Genomic DNA, 17,951 nt, shown 5'->3' on the forward strand with positions numbered 1-17,951 from the left:
CACACTCATTACTCTTTTATTTACCCTTTTTCCACGTTTTCCTTTATGACGTACATCCTTATTGCCTTGGTCCAACTGTTTCACATCAGTGCCAGAGGCTTCTTTTAGTTGGTCAGAGGAGGGTCTAGTTCTTCCAGGGATTTGGAATTCATTTTCTTCTTCTGCTCTGTTCCAGTTGGCCTAGAGAATAAAGGTTTAAGCTTAGCTCTAATCAGAATTTTTCTTAGATGACTTTCTGCCAGCTATATTACACCATGATCAAATGACATACTTGTTTGAATGTCAGTTTGGCAGTCTATAAGTAACAACTACTTTTGCTTTTTTCTCTACGCTTCTCTTTTGTCTCATCACCAAACCCCAAACCTCTGAGTTCTTTGGTTCATAGCATATGCCTAAGTAAGTTTCAAAAGACAAAGTATAAAAGACAACTTATAGCAGTTGTTGGTATAAATTATCTTTGAATCAGATGCAGCTACATTTAAATTTAATTAATGAATAAATTTTAGGTAACATATACAAGAGAAAATGAATTTAAAGGCAATTAACAAAACTCATGTCCACTTCATTATGCATTATTGGGAGGTTTATTTTTTAATTTTCTGCACAATATACACTTTGCTGAATGAATGCTTAAGAGTAAAAACCAGTCAAAATTATAGCTAGTAACTAGCTTATGTTTACGGTTGAAGTTCTGGGACAGTAAAGCAAGCTAAAAATAACATACAAATACCAAAAAATAAAATAGAAGAGAGAAAATAAACATACAACCTAAAAGTCTGCTTAGTTTCTTTCCTAAAGCCCAGTAATACAGGTCCAGTTAACGTAGGGGTGAAGGGAGAAATAGTTCCACATTAGGTCTGTGAATACTTAAGAGCATCATTTCACTCAGTTAGTAAACAGTGAAGTGAAGATGAACTCCTTCATTTGACCATATTCCTGCCTTTGTGAATTCCTCCTCACAAGTACAATGAGGCTACACACTTCTGTATGCTGATCATGTATTTTGTTAAATAATTGCTGCTATGCTGAAGTATTGGTTTGTTGACCACCAGGTAGGTCATTCTCAGGTGAATGGGGCTGATTTTATATTTTTATACACACACACACACATCCCCCACACCTTTGTGGTCTCCTGCTCTCATACTTTGCCCACCCCACCACTTAACACAGTAACTGGTTAAATAATGAATTCCAAGTAACTGCTGGTTGAAGGAGAGAATAAAAGATTATACTATTATAATGCCCACCTCATTCAACCCCTGATGACTGTCAATATTCGTAATCAAAAATACTTTTTCCCTCTTGCTACAACAATATATAAAGAAAGTCTCTCCATAATACTCTATTCAAGTTCCCTGTTAAACAGAAATACTCTATTTCTAAGGTACGCATGTGGGCAGAGGAAACATGCCAAATAAGGAAAGTTCCAAGATGATCATATTTTAAATCATATTTTCTTTTGACTTTTTTATTTGGCCTTCATTTACCACAAGAATAAAGATAATTATCTCAACCAAAGCCTGTTTCTTCCTCAGAATGCCAACCATACCCCTTAAAATGTCCAACATAACCTATCTACTGAAGCTAAAATTATCTTCATGTCACCATTTAGACCCATTAGTACACTTTTCCAGCTGAGCAGTAAAACAGTGGTGAAAACAATAGCTAACATTCACAGAGCATTACTACTCGCTCTGATATAAGTGCTTAATGTATTAATTTTTACCACAGCCCAATGAGGTGGACACTGTTATTATCCCCATTTTATAAGTAAATTAAAGTATAGAGAAGATCAGTAACAGCTGAGCTAAACGGCCATTAAGTGGAAGAGTTTGAATTCATATACAGGCAATTTGACTCTAGAGCTCACAATCTTAACCACTATTACGGCAAATTCCAAGCATGTAGCTGTGAACACACAAACAAATGATAAACTGTCAGTCTCCTAACCTTGATCACAGTAGAGGTTATTACAATTTCTCTAAAAGCTTAAGTGCTTATTTTAAAGTAGATTTTTTTCACCCTAAAGATGATCACACAAGTTACCTGGAGCCTAAGGTCAGACATTTGCCTTAATAGATCCTCAAAGAGCTCTCTATCATCCTCTGGTAACTCAGAGGACAGGACGACCCCCACAAAGCATCCTGCTGCTTGTAGCATTGTATCAGGAAACATGTAGGCTCCTGCAGTACATTTCAGAACTGGAGATCTATCAGGAACTAGAGGATACAACCAGTCACAAACCTGAAAGGATTCATTAGAAGAAAAAAATATATACATATAAATGAATGAAACTAGATTTTCACTTACGTTTTAATAAAATTGTTATACTAGAATATAAACACTTCAAAGTTGGAAACATATTTTAAAAGGCTTTATAGAACCATCAACATCAACAAATCCCCAAGAAAATTAATCATTTGCTAGTCTGATCCTCCTGCAATAAGGACTGTGCTAAATATGCCATGGCTCCACTAATTATACAATCTTAAAGCTGATGGCCTTAACTAGCCTAGTGTTAATCAATAATGACTCTAACTTTAAATAAATAATAATCAATAATAAAAAATAATAAATAAATAAATAATAAATTAAGGTTTTCTTCATTATTGAAATTAGATATTCCTTTTGTGGTAAATAAACTATTTTCAGGTATTATTTACTGAAATATTTACTGAAATAATAGTATTTACTGATTTAATCCTCCTAACAATCCTATGAAATCAGTTACTATTATTGTCATTTTATGTACAAGAAAATTGAGGCACAGAGAGGTCAATTAAGTCGCTCAGAACCAACAACTAAAAAGTGGAGCTTGGATTTTAACACATGTAGTCTGGACCAGAGAAGCTGAACAATTATTTTAATTAGAAATCCAGCACTCACAGGCCAGGCACAGTGGCTCACACCTATAATCCCAACACTCTGGGAGGCCAATGGGGGGCGGGGGAATCATTTGAGGTCAGGAGTTCAAGACCTGCCTGGCCAACATGGTGAAACCCCCATCTCTACTAAAACTACAAAAATTAGCTGGGTGTGGTAGTGCATGCCTATAATCCTAGCTCCAGCTCCCTAGGAGGCTGAGGCAGGGGAATCACCTGAACCCGGGAGGTGGAAGTTGCAGTGAGCCAAGATTGTGCCACTGCACTCCAGCTTGGGCAACACAGCAAGACTCTGTCTCAAAGAAAAAATAAATAAATAAATAAGAAACTCAGCACTCACTCACAACGTGGAATAATTTTTTGTACTAAATCCAAGAGAATCTGACATAACAGAATACATTAAGTTAATGTTTATGGATTATCTATCTATTGTGAAATTAAAAGCAAAATAACAAAAGCAACTCCTGCAATGTCATCTGGGGAGGTCAGCTTGCCAGTACATACACAGACTTAAGCTCACATCCTGGCTGCCTAATTTATTTCTAATGCAATACATTCTTTGAGAAACCAAAATATAACTGTGCTCAACATCAAAACAGTCTTACCCACAAACTTTTAACATTTGAGTAGTTATATATTTTAATATGTATGAGAAAAATACATATTTCCCTTAATTTCAGTTATTATTAAGATAAAACTGATAAGTGGGACAATTTAGTAAAAATATAAAGCAAGTAATAGCAGCGGTATGGAGTTGACAAAAAAATTGTAAAAGTTATTCTAAAATAAAATTTAGGAAAGGTTTTTCTTTTTTTTTTTTTTTTTTAACTATTCCATGGTTTCTTTCAGATTATCTATATCCCGGTCACCTTAATTGAACTGGAATATCACCAAATTGTCTTTAAAAAAACCAACACTTTATAGACCTTCCCTAGGGCAGGATATTACAGATAAGTGAGTCATCCACCATAGGCTGATTTTTTCCCAGTTTCATTTTCAGAGGGCAATCTCATGTCCAATTTCTGTAATTATAGATTTAACAGGTTTAAAAAGTATTTGGTATTAAAACTAAAACCAAAAGAAAAACCTTTTTTTGAAGTTCTAGAATTCTATCTACCTAAAACCAAAAAATCTTAATTTCCTATTTAGACCAATAGTGATTTTAACAGTGATTTTTAGCATAGGAAATATCTAACTTCTAGTATTTAGTTGGTTTATTATTGTATTTTTTTTTTTTTGGATAAAAACATTCAGTAAACACATACGTTAACTCCTTTTAAGGACATTCTGCTACAAATACCTGAATACAAGCAAATGAGAACCTGTTAAAGAGACTCAAATTAAATTTTGGGTGCAATTTTACTTTTCTTTTAGGACAAAAAATACACGAGAAAGATTAAAAACAAAATTAAAAGCACTAAGGACAAATTTGTATTAAAGTACAAGTCATTTCAATGGATGAGTGAATGTACATGGTACAGTATTTCTGCCATTCACTACCCCATCTCCAGTTGCTAAGGACCCAAAGATTTTTTATCCATCATTACAGTGCAACACTATTAGTAGAAATTGTTATAGCTTTTATCACCCTCCACTACAAAGCCCAATCAATAAGCCTGCTCTTTGTAACCTTAAGGCTCCTTCCCTAAAATAACCTACAGGATTCACAATATTCTTCCTGTCCAGTATCAAATATTTCCTTTCAATAATGCCCTCAAGTATCTCCCTCACACATCCCTAGTAAGCCTCGAATTGTCTTTAAACAACTTTCAAGTTGACTCCATATAAAAACTACATAAGAATCAACAGGAGAGTATACCAAAAGAGAAAATGAATAGAGATACGCTGTGCTATTACTAAACCACATTACTTGGACTGTGGACAAAACATCTGTTTTGCTTAGTGATCTTTCTTCAATGCAAACTCCTTTGTTATATTCAACATACACTGAGTCCTCATTTCAAGAACTCATCTTCCTATACCTACATCCAATCTTTTAAAAGGAGACTGTCACTGGACCACTCTCTTCAGAATACCTCACTAAATCCACAGCAATGCCCTGACATCAATCTTTATGTAGCACTCTTTACTCTTGGACCAAGTGCATTCTGGTAAATTTCTCTGCTTGGACTGTTGGAATTACATCTTAAATTATCACCACAGTCTCTACTTCTAAACCAGGGTCTCTCAACCTTGGCATAGTTGAGATTTTGGGCAGGATAATTTTTTTTTGTTTATGAGGGCTGTCCTGTGAAAATGTGTGGCAGCATCCCTGGCCTCTATCCACTATGCCAGTAGCAATCAACCTCCAGTATGACAATCAAAAATGCCTCCAGACATTGTCAAATGTTCTCTGGGGAGGCAAAACTACCCTGGGTTGAGAACAACTGTTCTGGACCATGGGCTGGGTCTCGCCCAGTTCACACCCTCAGCTGAGTCTTCACAACATTTGTGAATATTTACAGCTGTACGTCCACAGGAATTACATAAATCCCCTTTGAAATTAAACTTGTTAGGTTTCTTCTTCAGATAAAGAATTAAAAATGTAAGGATGACCACTCTTCTCAAGTTTTATCATCACAAACTTAATACCAAAATAAAACTATTAATATATCTTTTTTAAAAAAAGAAAAAGACAAACACAAACAGATATTCAAGGCTCATAATTTCATGGAGTATATTTAAAAACAAAGTAGAATTTATCGTTATCTTTTTGCACTTATACTGGACACATAAACATTCACAAATAAAAATGATGTAGTCTACACATATTTCAAATTATGCTTTCATTTTTCTTTGGCTTACCTGAAGAAAGCCGGGAGGACGGTTTAGAACTGTATCAAGAGAATTATCCAAAAACCTCACAATTCGAAGGTACCCAGGATACGAAGGTGCACTAACCTCCCCTGCAGGATTTACAAAAAAAATCTGTACTCCATTTGGTATCAAAATCAATTCATCTGCATCCAGCCCTAAGGTTTCAAGAGGCGGTGGCTGAGAATGATTCCTATAAAACTCCTCTCCAACTGACGAAAACTCCCCAGAATCTGTTCCATAGGATACAGTGTAGTGACCTTCAGCAGCTTGAGGAGTATAAGCAGGAGGAGCTTCTGCTGGACAACTTTGTGATGGTAAAGAGAGAGAAGCAGGTGCAGCAACTGCCCCTGCACTTGGAGTTGAGGTGTTTCCATTTACTTCAGCATGCTGAGGAGCTGAACTAAAAGACTGAGGCTCTGGTAATTTTTCACACATGTCTTTAGGTGGAAATTCTGGATATAACTTGGGCACCTCCTGAAGATCATTCTGCAGAGAAGTGGCAAGACCCTTCTCTAGAATTTCCAGCCTGGTGCGTACATTCTGTAGAGTTTCTTTCATTTTCTGTTGCATCTGTCTAGCAGATTCCCACCCAGGACCTGTGTGTTCAGACTCTTTTGATGAAATGCTGATCCCTCTGAGCAGGTGTCCTATTCCTTGCTTATAGTAGTTCTTTGCTTCTTCCTTCTGACCTAATTCATCTGTATTCAGACCTTTGTTAACAAAGAAAAAGGCCTTCTTATATGCTTCTCTGATGATCTTAATTTCTGCAGGTTCTTCATTTTGTGGCTCTTGCTCCATTTCTGCAAAATTGGAAACATATTTAATTATCTTGCTTAGCTATTGTTTACTTATTATTCATATCTCCTACCTGAATATATTTTAAGAGGACAAGTGCCTCGCTTATCTCTGTTTTGTTCACTATTATAATATCCTTTAAGCCGACTATTAGGTCTGTCATAAAGAAAGCACTTAATATGTATTTGATGAATGGATAAATAAATGAAAACTCTTGGTCCAAAATACCTTAATTTAAAAACATAAGAGAATAAATCAGAATACATCTATTAAATAATTTTCTTGTTCTGGTTTCTTATAATAGCTTCCTATCATACATCCTTATGGTTGAAACAAGAGTCTCATTCTAAAATTCATTATAATATAAATCCAGATTATATCCAGCCAATAAAAAATGAATTGAATCATACACTGGAGAAAACAGAAATGAGAAAAAAAATGTGAATGAAACTTTGTTACCTGATTTCCACTTAAAGGTGGCAGGTTACCCCACACAGCCCTGTTGCTTCCCCAAATCCCACTAAGATGACTCTGGAAAGATTACGAAAAAGGAACAACCATTTTTCTTAGTGAGAAAAATACATGAATAGGCACTTCACAGAACAAAATCTTTAAAAAGCATCTGAAAAGGTGTTCAACATACTATTCCCTCAGAAAAGTGAAACTAAAATCGAGTGATACCAACTAGACACTTAACAGATGGCTAAAATTTAAAAGACTGATTAGTGCTAAGTGAAGACAAGTGGAACTCTTCTACCTTGCTGGTGAAAGCTGAAAAATGATACAACATTTTGGAAAATTGGCAGTTTCTACTAAAGCTAAACATTCACCCACTCAATGACCCAACAATTCCACTTGCAGGTATATAACCAAGAGAAATGGATGCATGTGCATGCCAAAAACATGTATGACTATATTCACAGCAACTATATTCACAAAAAGCAAATCCTTAAATCAACCCAAATGCTCACTCATTCATACAATGCAATACACAAAAAAATTTTTTAAACCTGATTGCCTGCAACATCAATGAATCTCACCAATTGTTTGAGCAAAAGCCAAATACAAAAGACTTCATATTGAGACCACATACTATGATTCTATATGAATGAATTAAAGAATGGGAAAAACTGGTCTATGATATGACATAAATCAAAATAGTGCTTATAGGTAGAGGCTATAGATTTCACAGGTACAGGAGGGAATCTCATGGCCTTTGGAAATGTTCTCTGTTGATCTGAGTGATGACTACAAGGGTGTACAGTGGTCCCCCCTTATTTATAGTTTCATTTTCTGTGGTTTCAGTTACCTGCAGTCAACCATGATCTGAAAATATTAATATTAAATGGAAAATTACAGAGATAAATAATTCATAAATTTTAAATTGCACATTCTCAGTATCATGATTAAATCTCCTGTTGTCTCTCTCTGTGCCCCCTGGGGCATGAATCATCCTTTTGTCCAGGGCATCCATGCTGTCTATGGTCTCCTCTCATGATCACTTAGTAGCTGATACGGTTTGGCGATGTCCCCAACCAGATCTCACCTTGAATTGTAATACCCATAATCCCCAGGTGTCAAGAGAGGGACCCAGTGGGAGATGACTGGATCATGGGGGCAGTTTGCCCCATGCTGTTCTCCTGATAGTGAGTTCTCACAACATCTGATGGTTTTATAAGGCAGTTTTTCCAGCTTTTGCTAGCTCTCTCTTTCCTGCTGTCATGTGAAGCTTCTTCTTTGCTTCCCCTTCGCCTTCTGCCATGACTGTAAGTTTCCTGAGGCCTCCCCAGCCACGCAGAACTGTGAGTCAATTAAACCTCTTTTCTTTATAAAGTACCCAGTCTTGGGCAGTTCTTTACAACAGTGTGAAAACGAACTAATACAGTAGCCATCTTGGTTATCAGATCAACTGTTCCAATATTGTGGTGGTTGGATTCAAGTAATTCTTTTTACTTAATAATGGCCCCAAAGTGCAACAGTAGTGATGCTGGCAATTTGGATATACTGAAGAGAAGCTGTGAAGTGCTTCCTTCAAGTGAAAAGGTTAAAGTTTTCAACTTAACAAGAAAAAAAATCATACGCTGAGGTTGCTAAGATCTACCATTAATAACATATTTTCTATTCCTGAAATTGTGAAGAAGGAAAAAGAAATTAGTGCTAGTTTTGCTGTTGTCTCTCAAACCGCAAAACTTATGGTCAAAGCATGTGATAAGTGTTTAGTTAAGATGGAAAAGGCTGAGATATGAACAGAAACATGTTCCAATTGAAAACAATTAGGTGCCACACTATCCATGGTTTCAGGCATCCACTAGGGGTCTTGCAACTTATCTCCCTTGGATAAGGGGTTGGGGGGGACTACTGTATATATACATAAAAATCACTAAACCATACGTTTAAGATCAGGGTACTATATGCATTTTATGTGATTCCTCAATAAAACAGATAAATAATAAAGCCATAACTCACAAGGACAAATAGGGAGGATGAAGAGCCAACAGTACTTGGTGCCAAAAAAGGAGGCAGACAAGTGAAAACTCCCAAAACACACTTGAGAAAACAGATGCTTTAAACTGTCAGTGGGAAAATCAGAGATGCAGCTGCATTTACATCACATCAAGAACCTCCAAAGGCATAAGAATTGATGGAATTCCATCTTCCCATGGAAAGGAAGTAGACGTAGAGCTGAAAAAACAGGACTGGCTGAAAGCCTATTTACAAATTAGCACCCTCAGATCTTTCCTACACCAAGCACTCAGGACACTGTTTCTCTACAGCCCTGAAAGACTGAGTGCTTTGATCTAGAAGAGTGTAAAATAAAGTGTGGATAAGAAACTATCGGCATGATTAAGGGTAAAAACCAAAAGCAGGGGAATTAAATGAAATGTTACACATTGATTATTGAGACCCACAGCCTTCTTCCCCACAACTTGGTAATTAGAGTTCCAGCTGCCAGTTACCCCTCAAGAAATGAGATTGGAAGTTATCTTCTTGAGGAATCTGATCACCACCAAGAAGAAACACACAAAGAATAGTGACAGGGAGAGCTCCCTAAGGAAAACTGTCCAAGCAATTCATCGTTCAGAAGCCATAGTTGATAGGTTCTACCCATAGAATCTCAGATCAGCTTTCTAGTGCTTCATTCACTCACACGCACACACTCACACACAGACACACAGACCAGGATCACAAAACCTGAGGCAAACATCCAGTATAAAAGATTAAAAGAAGAGCAATGTAATTTGGTTGAAATGGACAATGTGCAGGAAAAGTAAAAAAAAACAAACAAACCTATCATTTATATCAACATAAAGAAAAAGAAAATATTGCATCCATAAAATAAAAAGTGGGATGCATGCACACTGAGAAAAGGATATTCGAGCGACAAAAGGAACTCTGGGAAATTAAATATTTAAAAAGCAGGAAGGAAAAACTCAAGAAGGATGAGGTCATACCACTATAGAAAATGCCCAGAAAGCAGAGCAAAAACACAGAGATGAAAAATAGGCAAGAATAAATAAGAAAATTAGGGCCTAGTCTATAAGGCATATCATTTGAATAATAAAACTTCTAGAAATACGGGAGGCTGAGGCGGGCAGATAACCTGAGGTCAGGAGCTCGAGACCAGCCTGACCAATATGGTGAAATCCCGTCTAAAAATACAAAAAAATTAGCAGGGCATCATGGCATGCACCTGTATCCCAGCTACTCAGGAAGCTGAGACAGGAGAATTGCTTGAACCCGGAAGGCGGAGGTTGCACTGAGCCGAGATCGTGCCACTGCACTCCAGCCTATTCACAGAGCACGACTCCATCAAAAAAAAAAAAAAAAAAAACCAACAAATAAAAAACCTCCTAGAAATAGAGAATAGAGAAAAAATAAGGGATGAAAGAATTAAAGAAATAATTCATAGAATTTCCTAGAATTGGAAAACATGAATTTCCTAATTTAAAAAGACCAACAGGTTGGGCGCAGTGGCTGACATCTGTAATCCCAGCACTTTAGGAGGCTGAGACAGGAGGATTGCTTGAGTCCAGGAGTTTGAGATCAGCCTGGGCAACATAGTGAGACCATCTCTACAAAGAAAACATTAAAAAATTAGCCAAACGTGCTGGTGCGTGCCTGTAGTTCCAGCTACTCAGGAAGTGAGGCAGGAGAATCACTTGAGCACAGGAATTCAAGGCTGCAGTGAGCTATGATCACACCACTGTACTCCAGCTTGGGTTGAAAGAGCAAGACCCCATCTCTAACAAATAAAAGTAAATAAAAAGACCAATGGGCAAAAAATAAGAAAAAAAGGGGAGGCTGAGGTGGGCAGATCACAAGGTCAGGAGATCGCAACCATCCTGGCTAACAAGGTGAAACCCCGTCTCTACTAAAAATACAAAAATATTAGCCAGGCGTGGTGGCGGGCGCCTGTAGTCCCAGCTACTAGGGAGGCTGAGACAGGAGAATTGCTTGAATCCGGGAGGTGGAGCTTGCAGTGAGCCGAGATCACGCCACTGCACTCCAGCCTGGGTGACAGAGCAAGACTCTGTCTCAAAAAAATAAAAATAAATAAATAAATAAATAAATAAGAAAAAAAGATTTCACACCAAGAAACATACCATGACATTTTAGAACACTAGGCTCAAAAGGATCATCTTTAAAATACTTACACAAAAAAAAAAAACAGAGAGAGAAATAAGAGTGCTAAGGAACTTCTTAAAGGCAACAATAGAAGAAGGAAATTATACATTTAATTCATAATTCTGAGTAACAATAGCTTCTAAACCCAGCCAAGTGATTGCTCAGTTATTACATCTTCTGTTTGCTGGGTACCATGTTTGATGAAAGGAATCCCAAGACTGATGATGAGTTTCCAAGGTAACAATTAGGCAAACACTCCAAGGTGGAGTAGGAGACAACAGAAAAGAATTTTTTAAGAAAGTAAAACTGATGGAATACCCAATGTGATTGTAAGCTCTGAAAAAAGATCTACACAACCGTGAGAGTATTCAGGGTTTCATTAGTAATAATTAAAAACTAAGGATTAACTCTAGGGAAAACGATGTTGAGCAAGAAATAAAAAGTAATCATAATGTACTAAATGTTTCAGTTTTGATTGGTGTCATAATATACACAATGAATCTCAATATAAACAAAATTATGGTACAACCATATTGAAAAGATGGGAAGATGGATGGATAAAAAGTTTATGTGCATGCAACAAAGGATGAAAGAGATAAACTTCATCTTTCCCATTGAGAAGTTAACGGACAATGCCTAAAACTGAAAAAGTACCAATATATTCACACTGTTTAGAGTACAAAAAAGACCAAAAGAATTGGGTAAGAAAAATGATACAAGCTGACTTTGGGAGGAATGGGTAAGATTTTTCTTAAATCTATGTGTATGATAGAAAATTTAATTACTATTAAAAAAGTAAATGGAAGCTTTAGAGCAACTATGTCGAACAAAACTGTAATGCAAGCCACATATGTAATTTACAATTTTCTAATAACCACATTAAAAAGGTAAAAAACAGGTGAAATTAATTTCAATAATTTCAAATGATTATCCAAATATATCAAAAATATTATTTCAATATGCAGTTAATATAAAAACTTTCAGTTAAATATTTTAGCTTTTCTTGGTATGAAGTCTTCAAAACTCAGTATGTGTTTTACACTGAAAAGATATTTCAATTCCAACTAACCCCATTGCAAGTGCTCAATATCCACATGTACCTAGTGGCAACTGTTATTAGATGTGGCAATTCTTTTCCTGTGATCTCACGAAAACTTATGATAGAAGAATTTCACTGATATGAAACTATTTTAGCAGCAATCTACACTATGAAAGCATCACAGAAGCATCACAGAAAGCATTCATTAAAATTGGTCTAGCTTCTGATTAATAATATAACTATACTTTCTAACCTGAAGAGCCACTAGTCGGCCTTATCATGCAACAACTTCATGGTAGTCAACAGAATATATTCAGTACCCAATTTAGAAAATACCATATACCATTGACCATATACAGACCCACCTACTTGCTCTACCCCACAACCCCTATCAAAATTAACAATCTCTTCTCCTGGAATTCTATCCTGTTGTGTCATAAGATTGCCATATCTTTCCAAAGAAACCACAAGACAGGCATTTTGTACTTTATCTTCCTCAGGATACAAGGAGGCCCAGACTAAGACAGCAGAGGTTAAATAGGCTTCTGTGAGTTGACTGGGAACTTCAGCAGCATCATTAAATTTGTCCAAGTGACTTGAACAGGGTTTTGAATGACACTGTGACTTGGCACCCACTTTTGTGCTACATACGATAGGACACCACTACCCCCCGCATCATTTAGAGTACTTAACATATGCTGGACAGTATGCTAGGTGTTTATCTCAATCCTTACAAACAATTCTTGAAGCAATATTACTATTAGTACTACTTTGCAGAGAAGAAAATTGAAGTTTGAAAGCATGAACTGCCTTAGATCACCTGTTTTCTGAAAGACCCTGGAATTAAGAATTACTTTTACATTTTTTAAAGGTTATAAAAACAAAGAAGAATGTGCAACAGAGATCATACAGGGTCCCAAAAGCCTAAAATATTTACTATCTGGCACTTCGCAAAAAAAGTTTACTAACCCTGCACTAGTTTACAGAATTAAATAGTCTGATTCCAAAACAAATCCTCTAAATCAGGGTTTCTCTTGGCATGGTTGACATTTTGGGTTGGATAATTCTTTGTTAGCAGCATCCCTGATCTCTGTCCACTGGATGCCCATAGCAGCACCACCCCCCTATCCCAGCTGTGACAACCAAAAATGTCTCCAGACATTGCCAAATGTACCTTGGGCAGCAAAATCGTCCCCCACTGAGAATTACCACTCTAAATGGTCTTCAAACTGGGGGATGTGTGCCCCCCAGGACAAATAAAGTCTTCCATGGAACATACATCAACAACATGCGTAATTTTAAGAAAAAGGCTTCCAGATCCTTTACTCCCATGAGTACTTCTCACTGAACTGATCTGCCTGAGAATATGTCCATTGTCCAGTTATCATGCTGGTTTTTCTTCCCCAAGATCCTTTCACAATCTTCCACTTTACAAAATAAAGGCATACTTCTCACCCACTCCTATTCTTACGATGTTACACTGCCCCAGGATGGAAAAGCCTCCCTACCAACAAACAATAAGTCGAAGGGCTCAAAGACCCTCCTTTAATTTAGGCACAACTCTCACTATCCATTCCATTAGGACACAGATTTCCAGTAAACTTCTACTCTTAATAATTATTATTCATTAAAATCCATCAAGTTTTTATGCTATTCTGATCAACTATTTATAATAACTCAACCCAAAAGAAAAATTACAACTTATAGAATTAGTTATAGGAAATTTTTAAACTTAGCTTCAATTTATGTAACTATTGTTATTAAAGACATGTATCACAGAGATTAATAAAAAGCTTTCAAGCATAAAAATACATTACCTTAAGATAATATTCTGTGGGGTGGGGGTGATAAAAAAGTAAATTTTTTTAAAAAAGGAAGTGTGTAAAATATAATGTATTTTAAAAATTGATGGTGATGGATATAAAACTACAAAGATAAGATACCCTGCTGAATACAGTTGAAAGAATGATGTACCAATATTAAAATGTTAATATCAATACCATGTGGGAAATAGCATCCTTTTCAACTAACGCATGATGTAAAATGCTGTAAGTTAACCAAAAGTGTGCAAGAGGGACAGTTTTACAAAAATTATTTGGGGATTCACAAGCAAATTAAAAGTACTGCTTTAAAAATCACTCACTACTATAATATATAGCAAAGATATAATGGACATGGTCTGTCTCTGGCCCTCAGAAGCACCAAAATTTACTATCTTTTGTTAAGCTCTCTCTATGTGTCTGCCACCTTTTTAGGGTCATCCAATCCTTACTCTTGGAGGTTGATATCTGATTTTAAAAATGTTTTACAAATACTGAGCAGCTTGCCCAAGAAGGGGGCTAGTAAATGATAGATTCAAATCAGTTCATGGATCAGAAGATTATCTGTCAAGAAAATTAAATGAACTCTCGCTTGTAATCCCAGCTACTGCACAGGCTGAGGCCGGAGGATAGCTTGGGCCCAGAAGTTCAAGGTTGCAGTGAGCTATGACTGCACCGCTGCACTCCAACCAGCCTGGGTGACAGAGCAAGACCTTGTCTCTTAAGAAAAAAAAAAAAGAAAAGAAAAGAAAAATTAAAATTTGATGAGATGTGTTTGATTTCAAATCTAAAAGTCCTACTATGTTTACAAGTCAGCAGAGTGAGGGAGGGGTGAAGAAAACCCAGAGTGTCCCATGGTAGAAAGTCATGTGGCTTAAATCTTCAATAGGTAGCATTTGAAAGTAGAAGCGAGGCATAATGAAGGAATACAGCTAGAAACAATATTTACCTTGGGTATACCTTTATTTCTAAGCTTATTTTACATACAGTGTGATTAAAGATTTCCTAAATAATGTGTCAATGGAGGGAACAAGATGGCTACTGAGAAAGAAGAGTGTGTCTGTGTGTAGGGGTGGAGAATTCCACAGGATTGCTTAATAACCTTCCTTGCTACCTCTCCATCTTAAAGAGAAAATAAGGATACACAGAGAAGAGCCTGGATATCCAGAGGTTATATATAAGTCTAATGGTCAATTTCAGTCTAATCTCTGGGGAATCTCAAAACAGAAAGAAAAAGGTTTATATTAAAATATCACATTTTTATTTTGTGACTGGGATTTGCTATATCCTCAGCGGTCTCAGAAAATACATTTTACAGAAATAAGGATTGGAGGATGGTGACTTAAAAAAAAGCCTATTCTATTCCTAAGCACAATTAAGTGTCAATCAAGTGTCCTGAAAAGATAAAAACCATTATTACATTATTTCACATTATTTAATTTTCAAAGTTAAGAAGACAAAGTCTGTGAAATGACAATCTGATGTATTAAACAGTACCTACACCAGTGTAACAGTCTTCAACAACAAACCAAAATCTGTTCCTAGATACCAGTAGTTCACCTAAATTCTAATTTTGTAACGTTCTAATAAAACACATTTATTTCAACATAACTATATGTATATGTATGTCTTAAAAAATACCCGAGAAAAGGTAAAATTCTGAATTAAAATAGATAGCAATTTAGTTCGATTCCATAAACACTGAAAGAAGTAACACTCTCACTTAACAGTCAACATTACAAGCAGTCTTTAATAATACCGCATTTATCTCCTTAGAGCTAGCAGAAGTTGATCTAATGCCTATTTGGCCCTTTACCAAAAAAGCGGAGGGGGCTTTGTCTAATACCTGTATGCACCTCCCTCCGTAGCATCCCGCTCATTCTAGCTTTTTAGGGAAACCACTGACAACGACGTTTCAGAGAATGCCAGAGGTGAAGCCGACCCGAAACCACATTACAGAAAGGCTTCCTGTTTCAAACAGGTCCAATAAAGCCACCAAATTAAGTCTACGATTATAAAGAACTGCGCATCAGCAAATATTTCCATATAGGTGCAGACTTTTATTACTTTTTTCCCCACTTTCGGAAATTTCAAAGAAAAATTGCTACATTCTTAAATATGAGGCCATTATTTCAAAGGCTGTAACAACCTGGAACGCAAATTCGTTAAATTATAATACAATAAGGCCAGCCTCGAGGATCCTCGGTGGACTACTAGTGCACTTCCTTACAATTAGAAAGTGGAAAACTGGGTCAGCCCTACAGTCACGCAATAATGCCGCGTCACGAAACTGCGCATTCCAAGAGAAACTTTTCTCAGGCCCAGAATTAAGTCGGAGGGATCCTCCGCGCAGCTCAATCCCTAGGAAGCATGAAAGAATGTATTATAAAGAGTAAAATCACGCGCAATCCATCCCAATATAACTGCAGTTGTTCGTGGGCCTTCTTGCAGAGAAAGGCTGCCCAACCTTGACGGGGCCGTGGGCGCTGCGGGAGGGCAAAAGACCACAGAGATCTTCGAAGCCAAAGTAAACAACGGGGTTGGGGCCTCGAGAATGATCAATAGCGATGCTCCGAAAGGACCCCGCGATAGGAAGCGAGCGGGAAGGATTCCCTCCATCCTAACAGTCCATAGGTTAGAGGCCCAAGATTCCCTAAATACCACACTCCCGCGGGTGAAGGGACTGAGAACAACTTCTCAAACTTATTCTCTCTCGAAATCGCTCCCTTCCTCGAAAGTTCCATCTCTGAGACTCGGATGAGGCCCCCAACCCCTCCGCCCTTGTCCCGTGACCGTCGCCCGCTCAGCCTCCCAGCCGAGTCCGCGGGGCCTGGGGCGCCCACCCCGCCCACCCAGGGGACCGCGCAGGGGTGAACTCCCCCGCGCCCCACCTGCGCCTTCCAGATCTCGGGCGCCCCGGCGTCGCCTCGAGAGCTCCCCGCGCGGCCGCCGCGGCACGGGCCAGCTCCCACTCCCTCACACTGGTCGCCGCTGCGCTCCCCGGGGGCCGGTCCCGCGGTTCCCAAGGCCTCGCGCGCGCGCTCGCCGTGGCAACCAAGACGTTCCAAGACGCGCGCTCTCGAACGCTTCGCGTCACGCGGCCGCGCCGCCCCGCCCGTCGGCCTCGCTCCCGCCACAGAGCCCGCAGCACGCCGCCGCCGCAGCCTAGGTCACGTGAGCGCCCACGCGCGCGTCTTGCCAGCGGATTCGTTACCGGCCTGCTCAGCCTAGGTTCTGCCCACTCTGACCTTCTAAATGGTACGTGGGAGGACGTCCGTCCCCTTCGGACCCAAGAGTCACCGTAATACTCTAGAAGGGGAGAAAAGGAGCGAGGGCGGCAGGCGACAGAGAACCTCGCGAGTCAGTGGCTCCGCGCAGACCCCCCAGGCACGGTCCCCTTCGGCCACGTCGGCTGCTCCGCGCCTGCGCAATCTCTCTCCCCCCGCGAAACCGAGGCCTCCGGAGAGACTAGAAGAGAGTGTGGGCAGTGAGCGCTTGTAGCCGCTAGAGGGAGCGCTGGGCACAGTGCACGAGAGACAATAAGGGCTGATTATCCCCTCAATGTCTCTGCAGCCTGAGCTTTGTGACTTCTGTATCCAGAGCACAGTTAATTTCCAAAAGCCCGCCTGCACCACGTGTTTTAAGTCTTGGTGTGTGTGTAAAGTCTATATCACTATCATAAAACTGTTAGTTACTGATTCCAGGTTACAAAGAGTAAAATCAAGAGGAACATACTTTACCTTTCTTGACAAGTGTTTTTAAATTAGTAAAATATTGTAGATGACAGACTTGTACTCTTCAATAGGGCTGCCTTGGGAAAAAAACAGAAAAAAGAAAAAGCAGTATGTACTTGCCCGGAGCATTTAGGATCAGTTTTGTTGTTGTTGTGTTTTTGTCTTGTTTTGAGACAGAGTCTTACTGTGTTGCCCAAGCTGGAGTGCAGTGGCATGATCTCGGCTCACTGCAATCTCC

The 17,951-nt window shown here is 38.4% G+C and overlaps 1 protein-coding gene across 10 annotated transcripts in view; it reads right to left on the minus strand.

Moving 5' to 3' along the window:
* The window catches only part of SPART (spartin), a 37,587-nt gene extending 19,881 nt beyond the window's left edge, over nucleotides 1-17,706 (minus strand). The window contains exons 1-6 of one of the 10 annotated variants that reach the window (XM_063714885.1): nucleotides 16,871-17,232; nucleotides 16,171-16,340; nucleotides 6,954-7,025; nucleotides 5,688-6,499; nucleotides 2,047-2,244; nucleotides 25-180 (exon numbers count right to left, since the gene is read on the minus strand). In XM_063714885.1, the coding sequence (XP_063570955.1) occupies nucleotides 25-180; nucleotides 2,047-2,244; nucleotides 5,688-6,497 (1,164 nt within the window). In that variant the 5' untranslated portion in view covers nucleotides 6,498-6,499; nucleotides 6,954-7,025; nucleotides 16,171-16,340; nucleotides 16,871-17,232. Of the gene's footprint in view, nucleotides 1-24; nucleotides 181-2,046; nucleotides 2,245-5,687; nucleotides 6,500-6,953; nucleotides 7,026-16,170; nucleotides 16,341-16,870 lie in introns of all 10 variants that reach the window. The other 9 variants (XM_024230875.3, XM_024230874.3, XM_054528913.2 and 6 more) reach the window with 9 other exon arrangements.
* Nucleotides 17,707-17,951: the final 245 nt, after the last annotated feature.

This window comes from Pongo abelii, chromosome 14 (assembly GCF_028885655.2).
Source record: "Pongo abelii isolate AG06213 chromosome 14, NHGRI_mPonAbe1-v2.0_pri, whole genome shotgun sequence".
NCBI classification, from domain to species: domain Eukaryota; kingdom Metazoa; phylum Chordata; class Mammalia; order Primates; family Hominidae; genus Pongo; species Pongo abelii.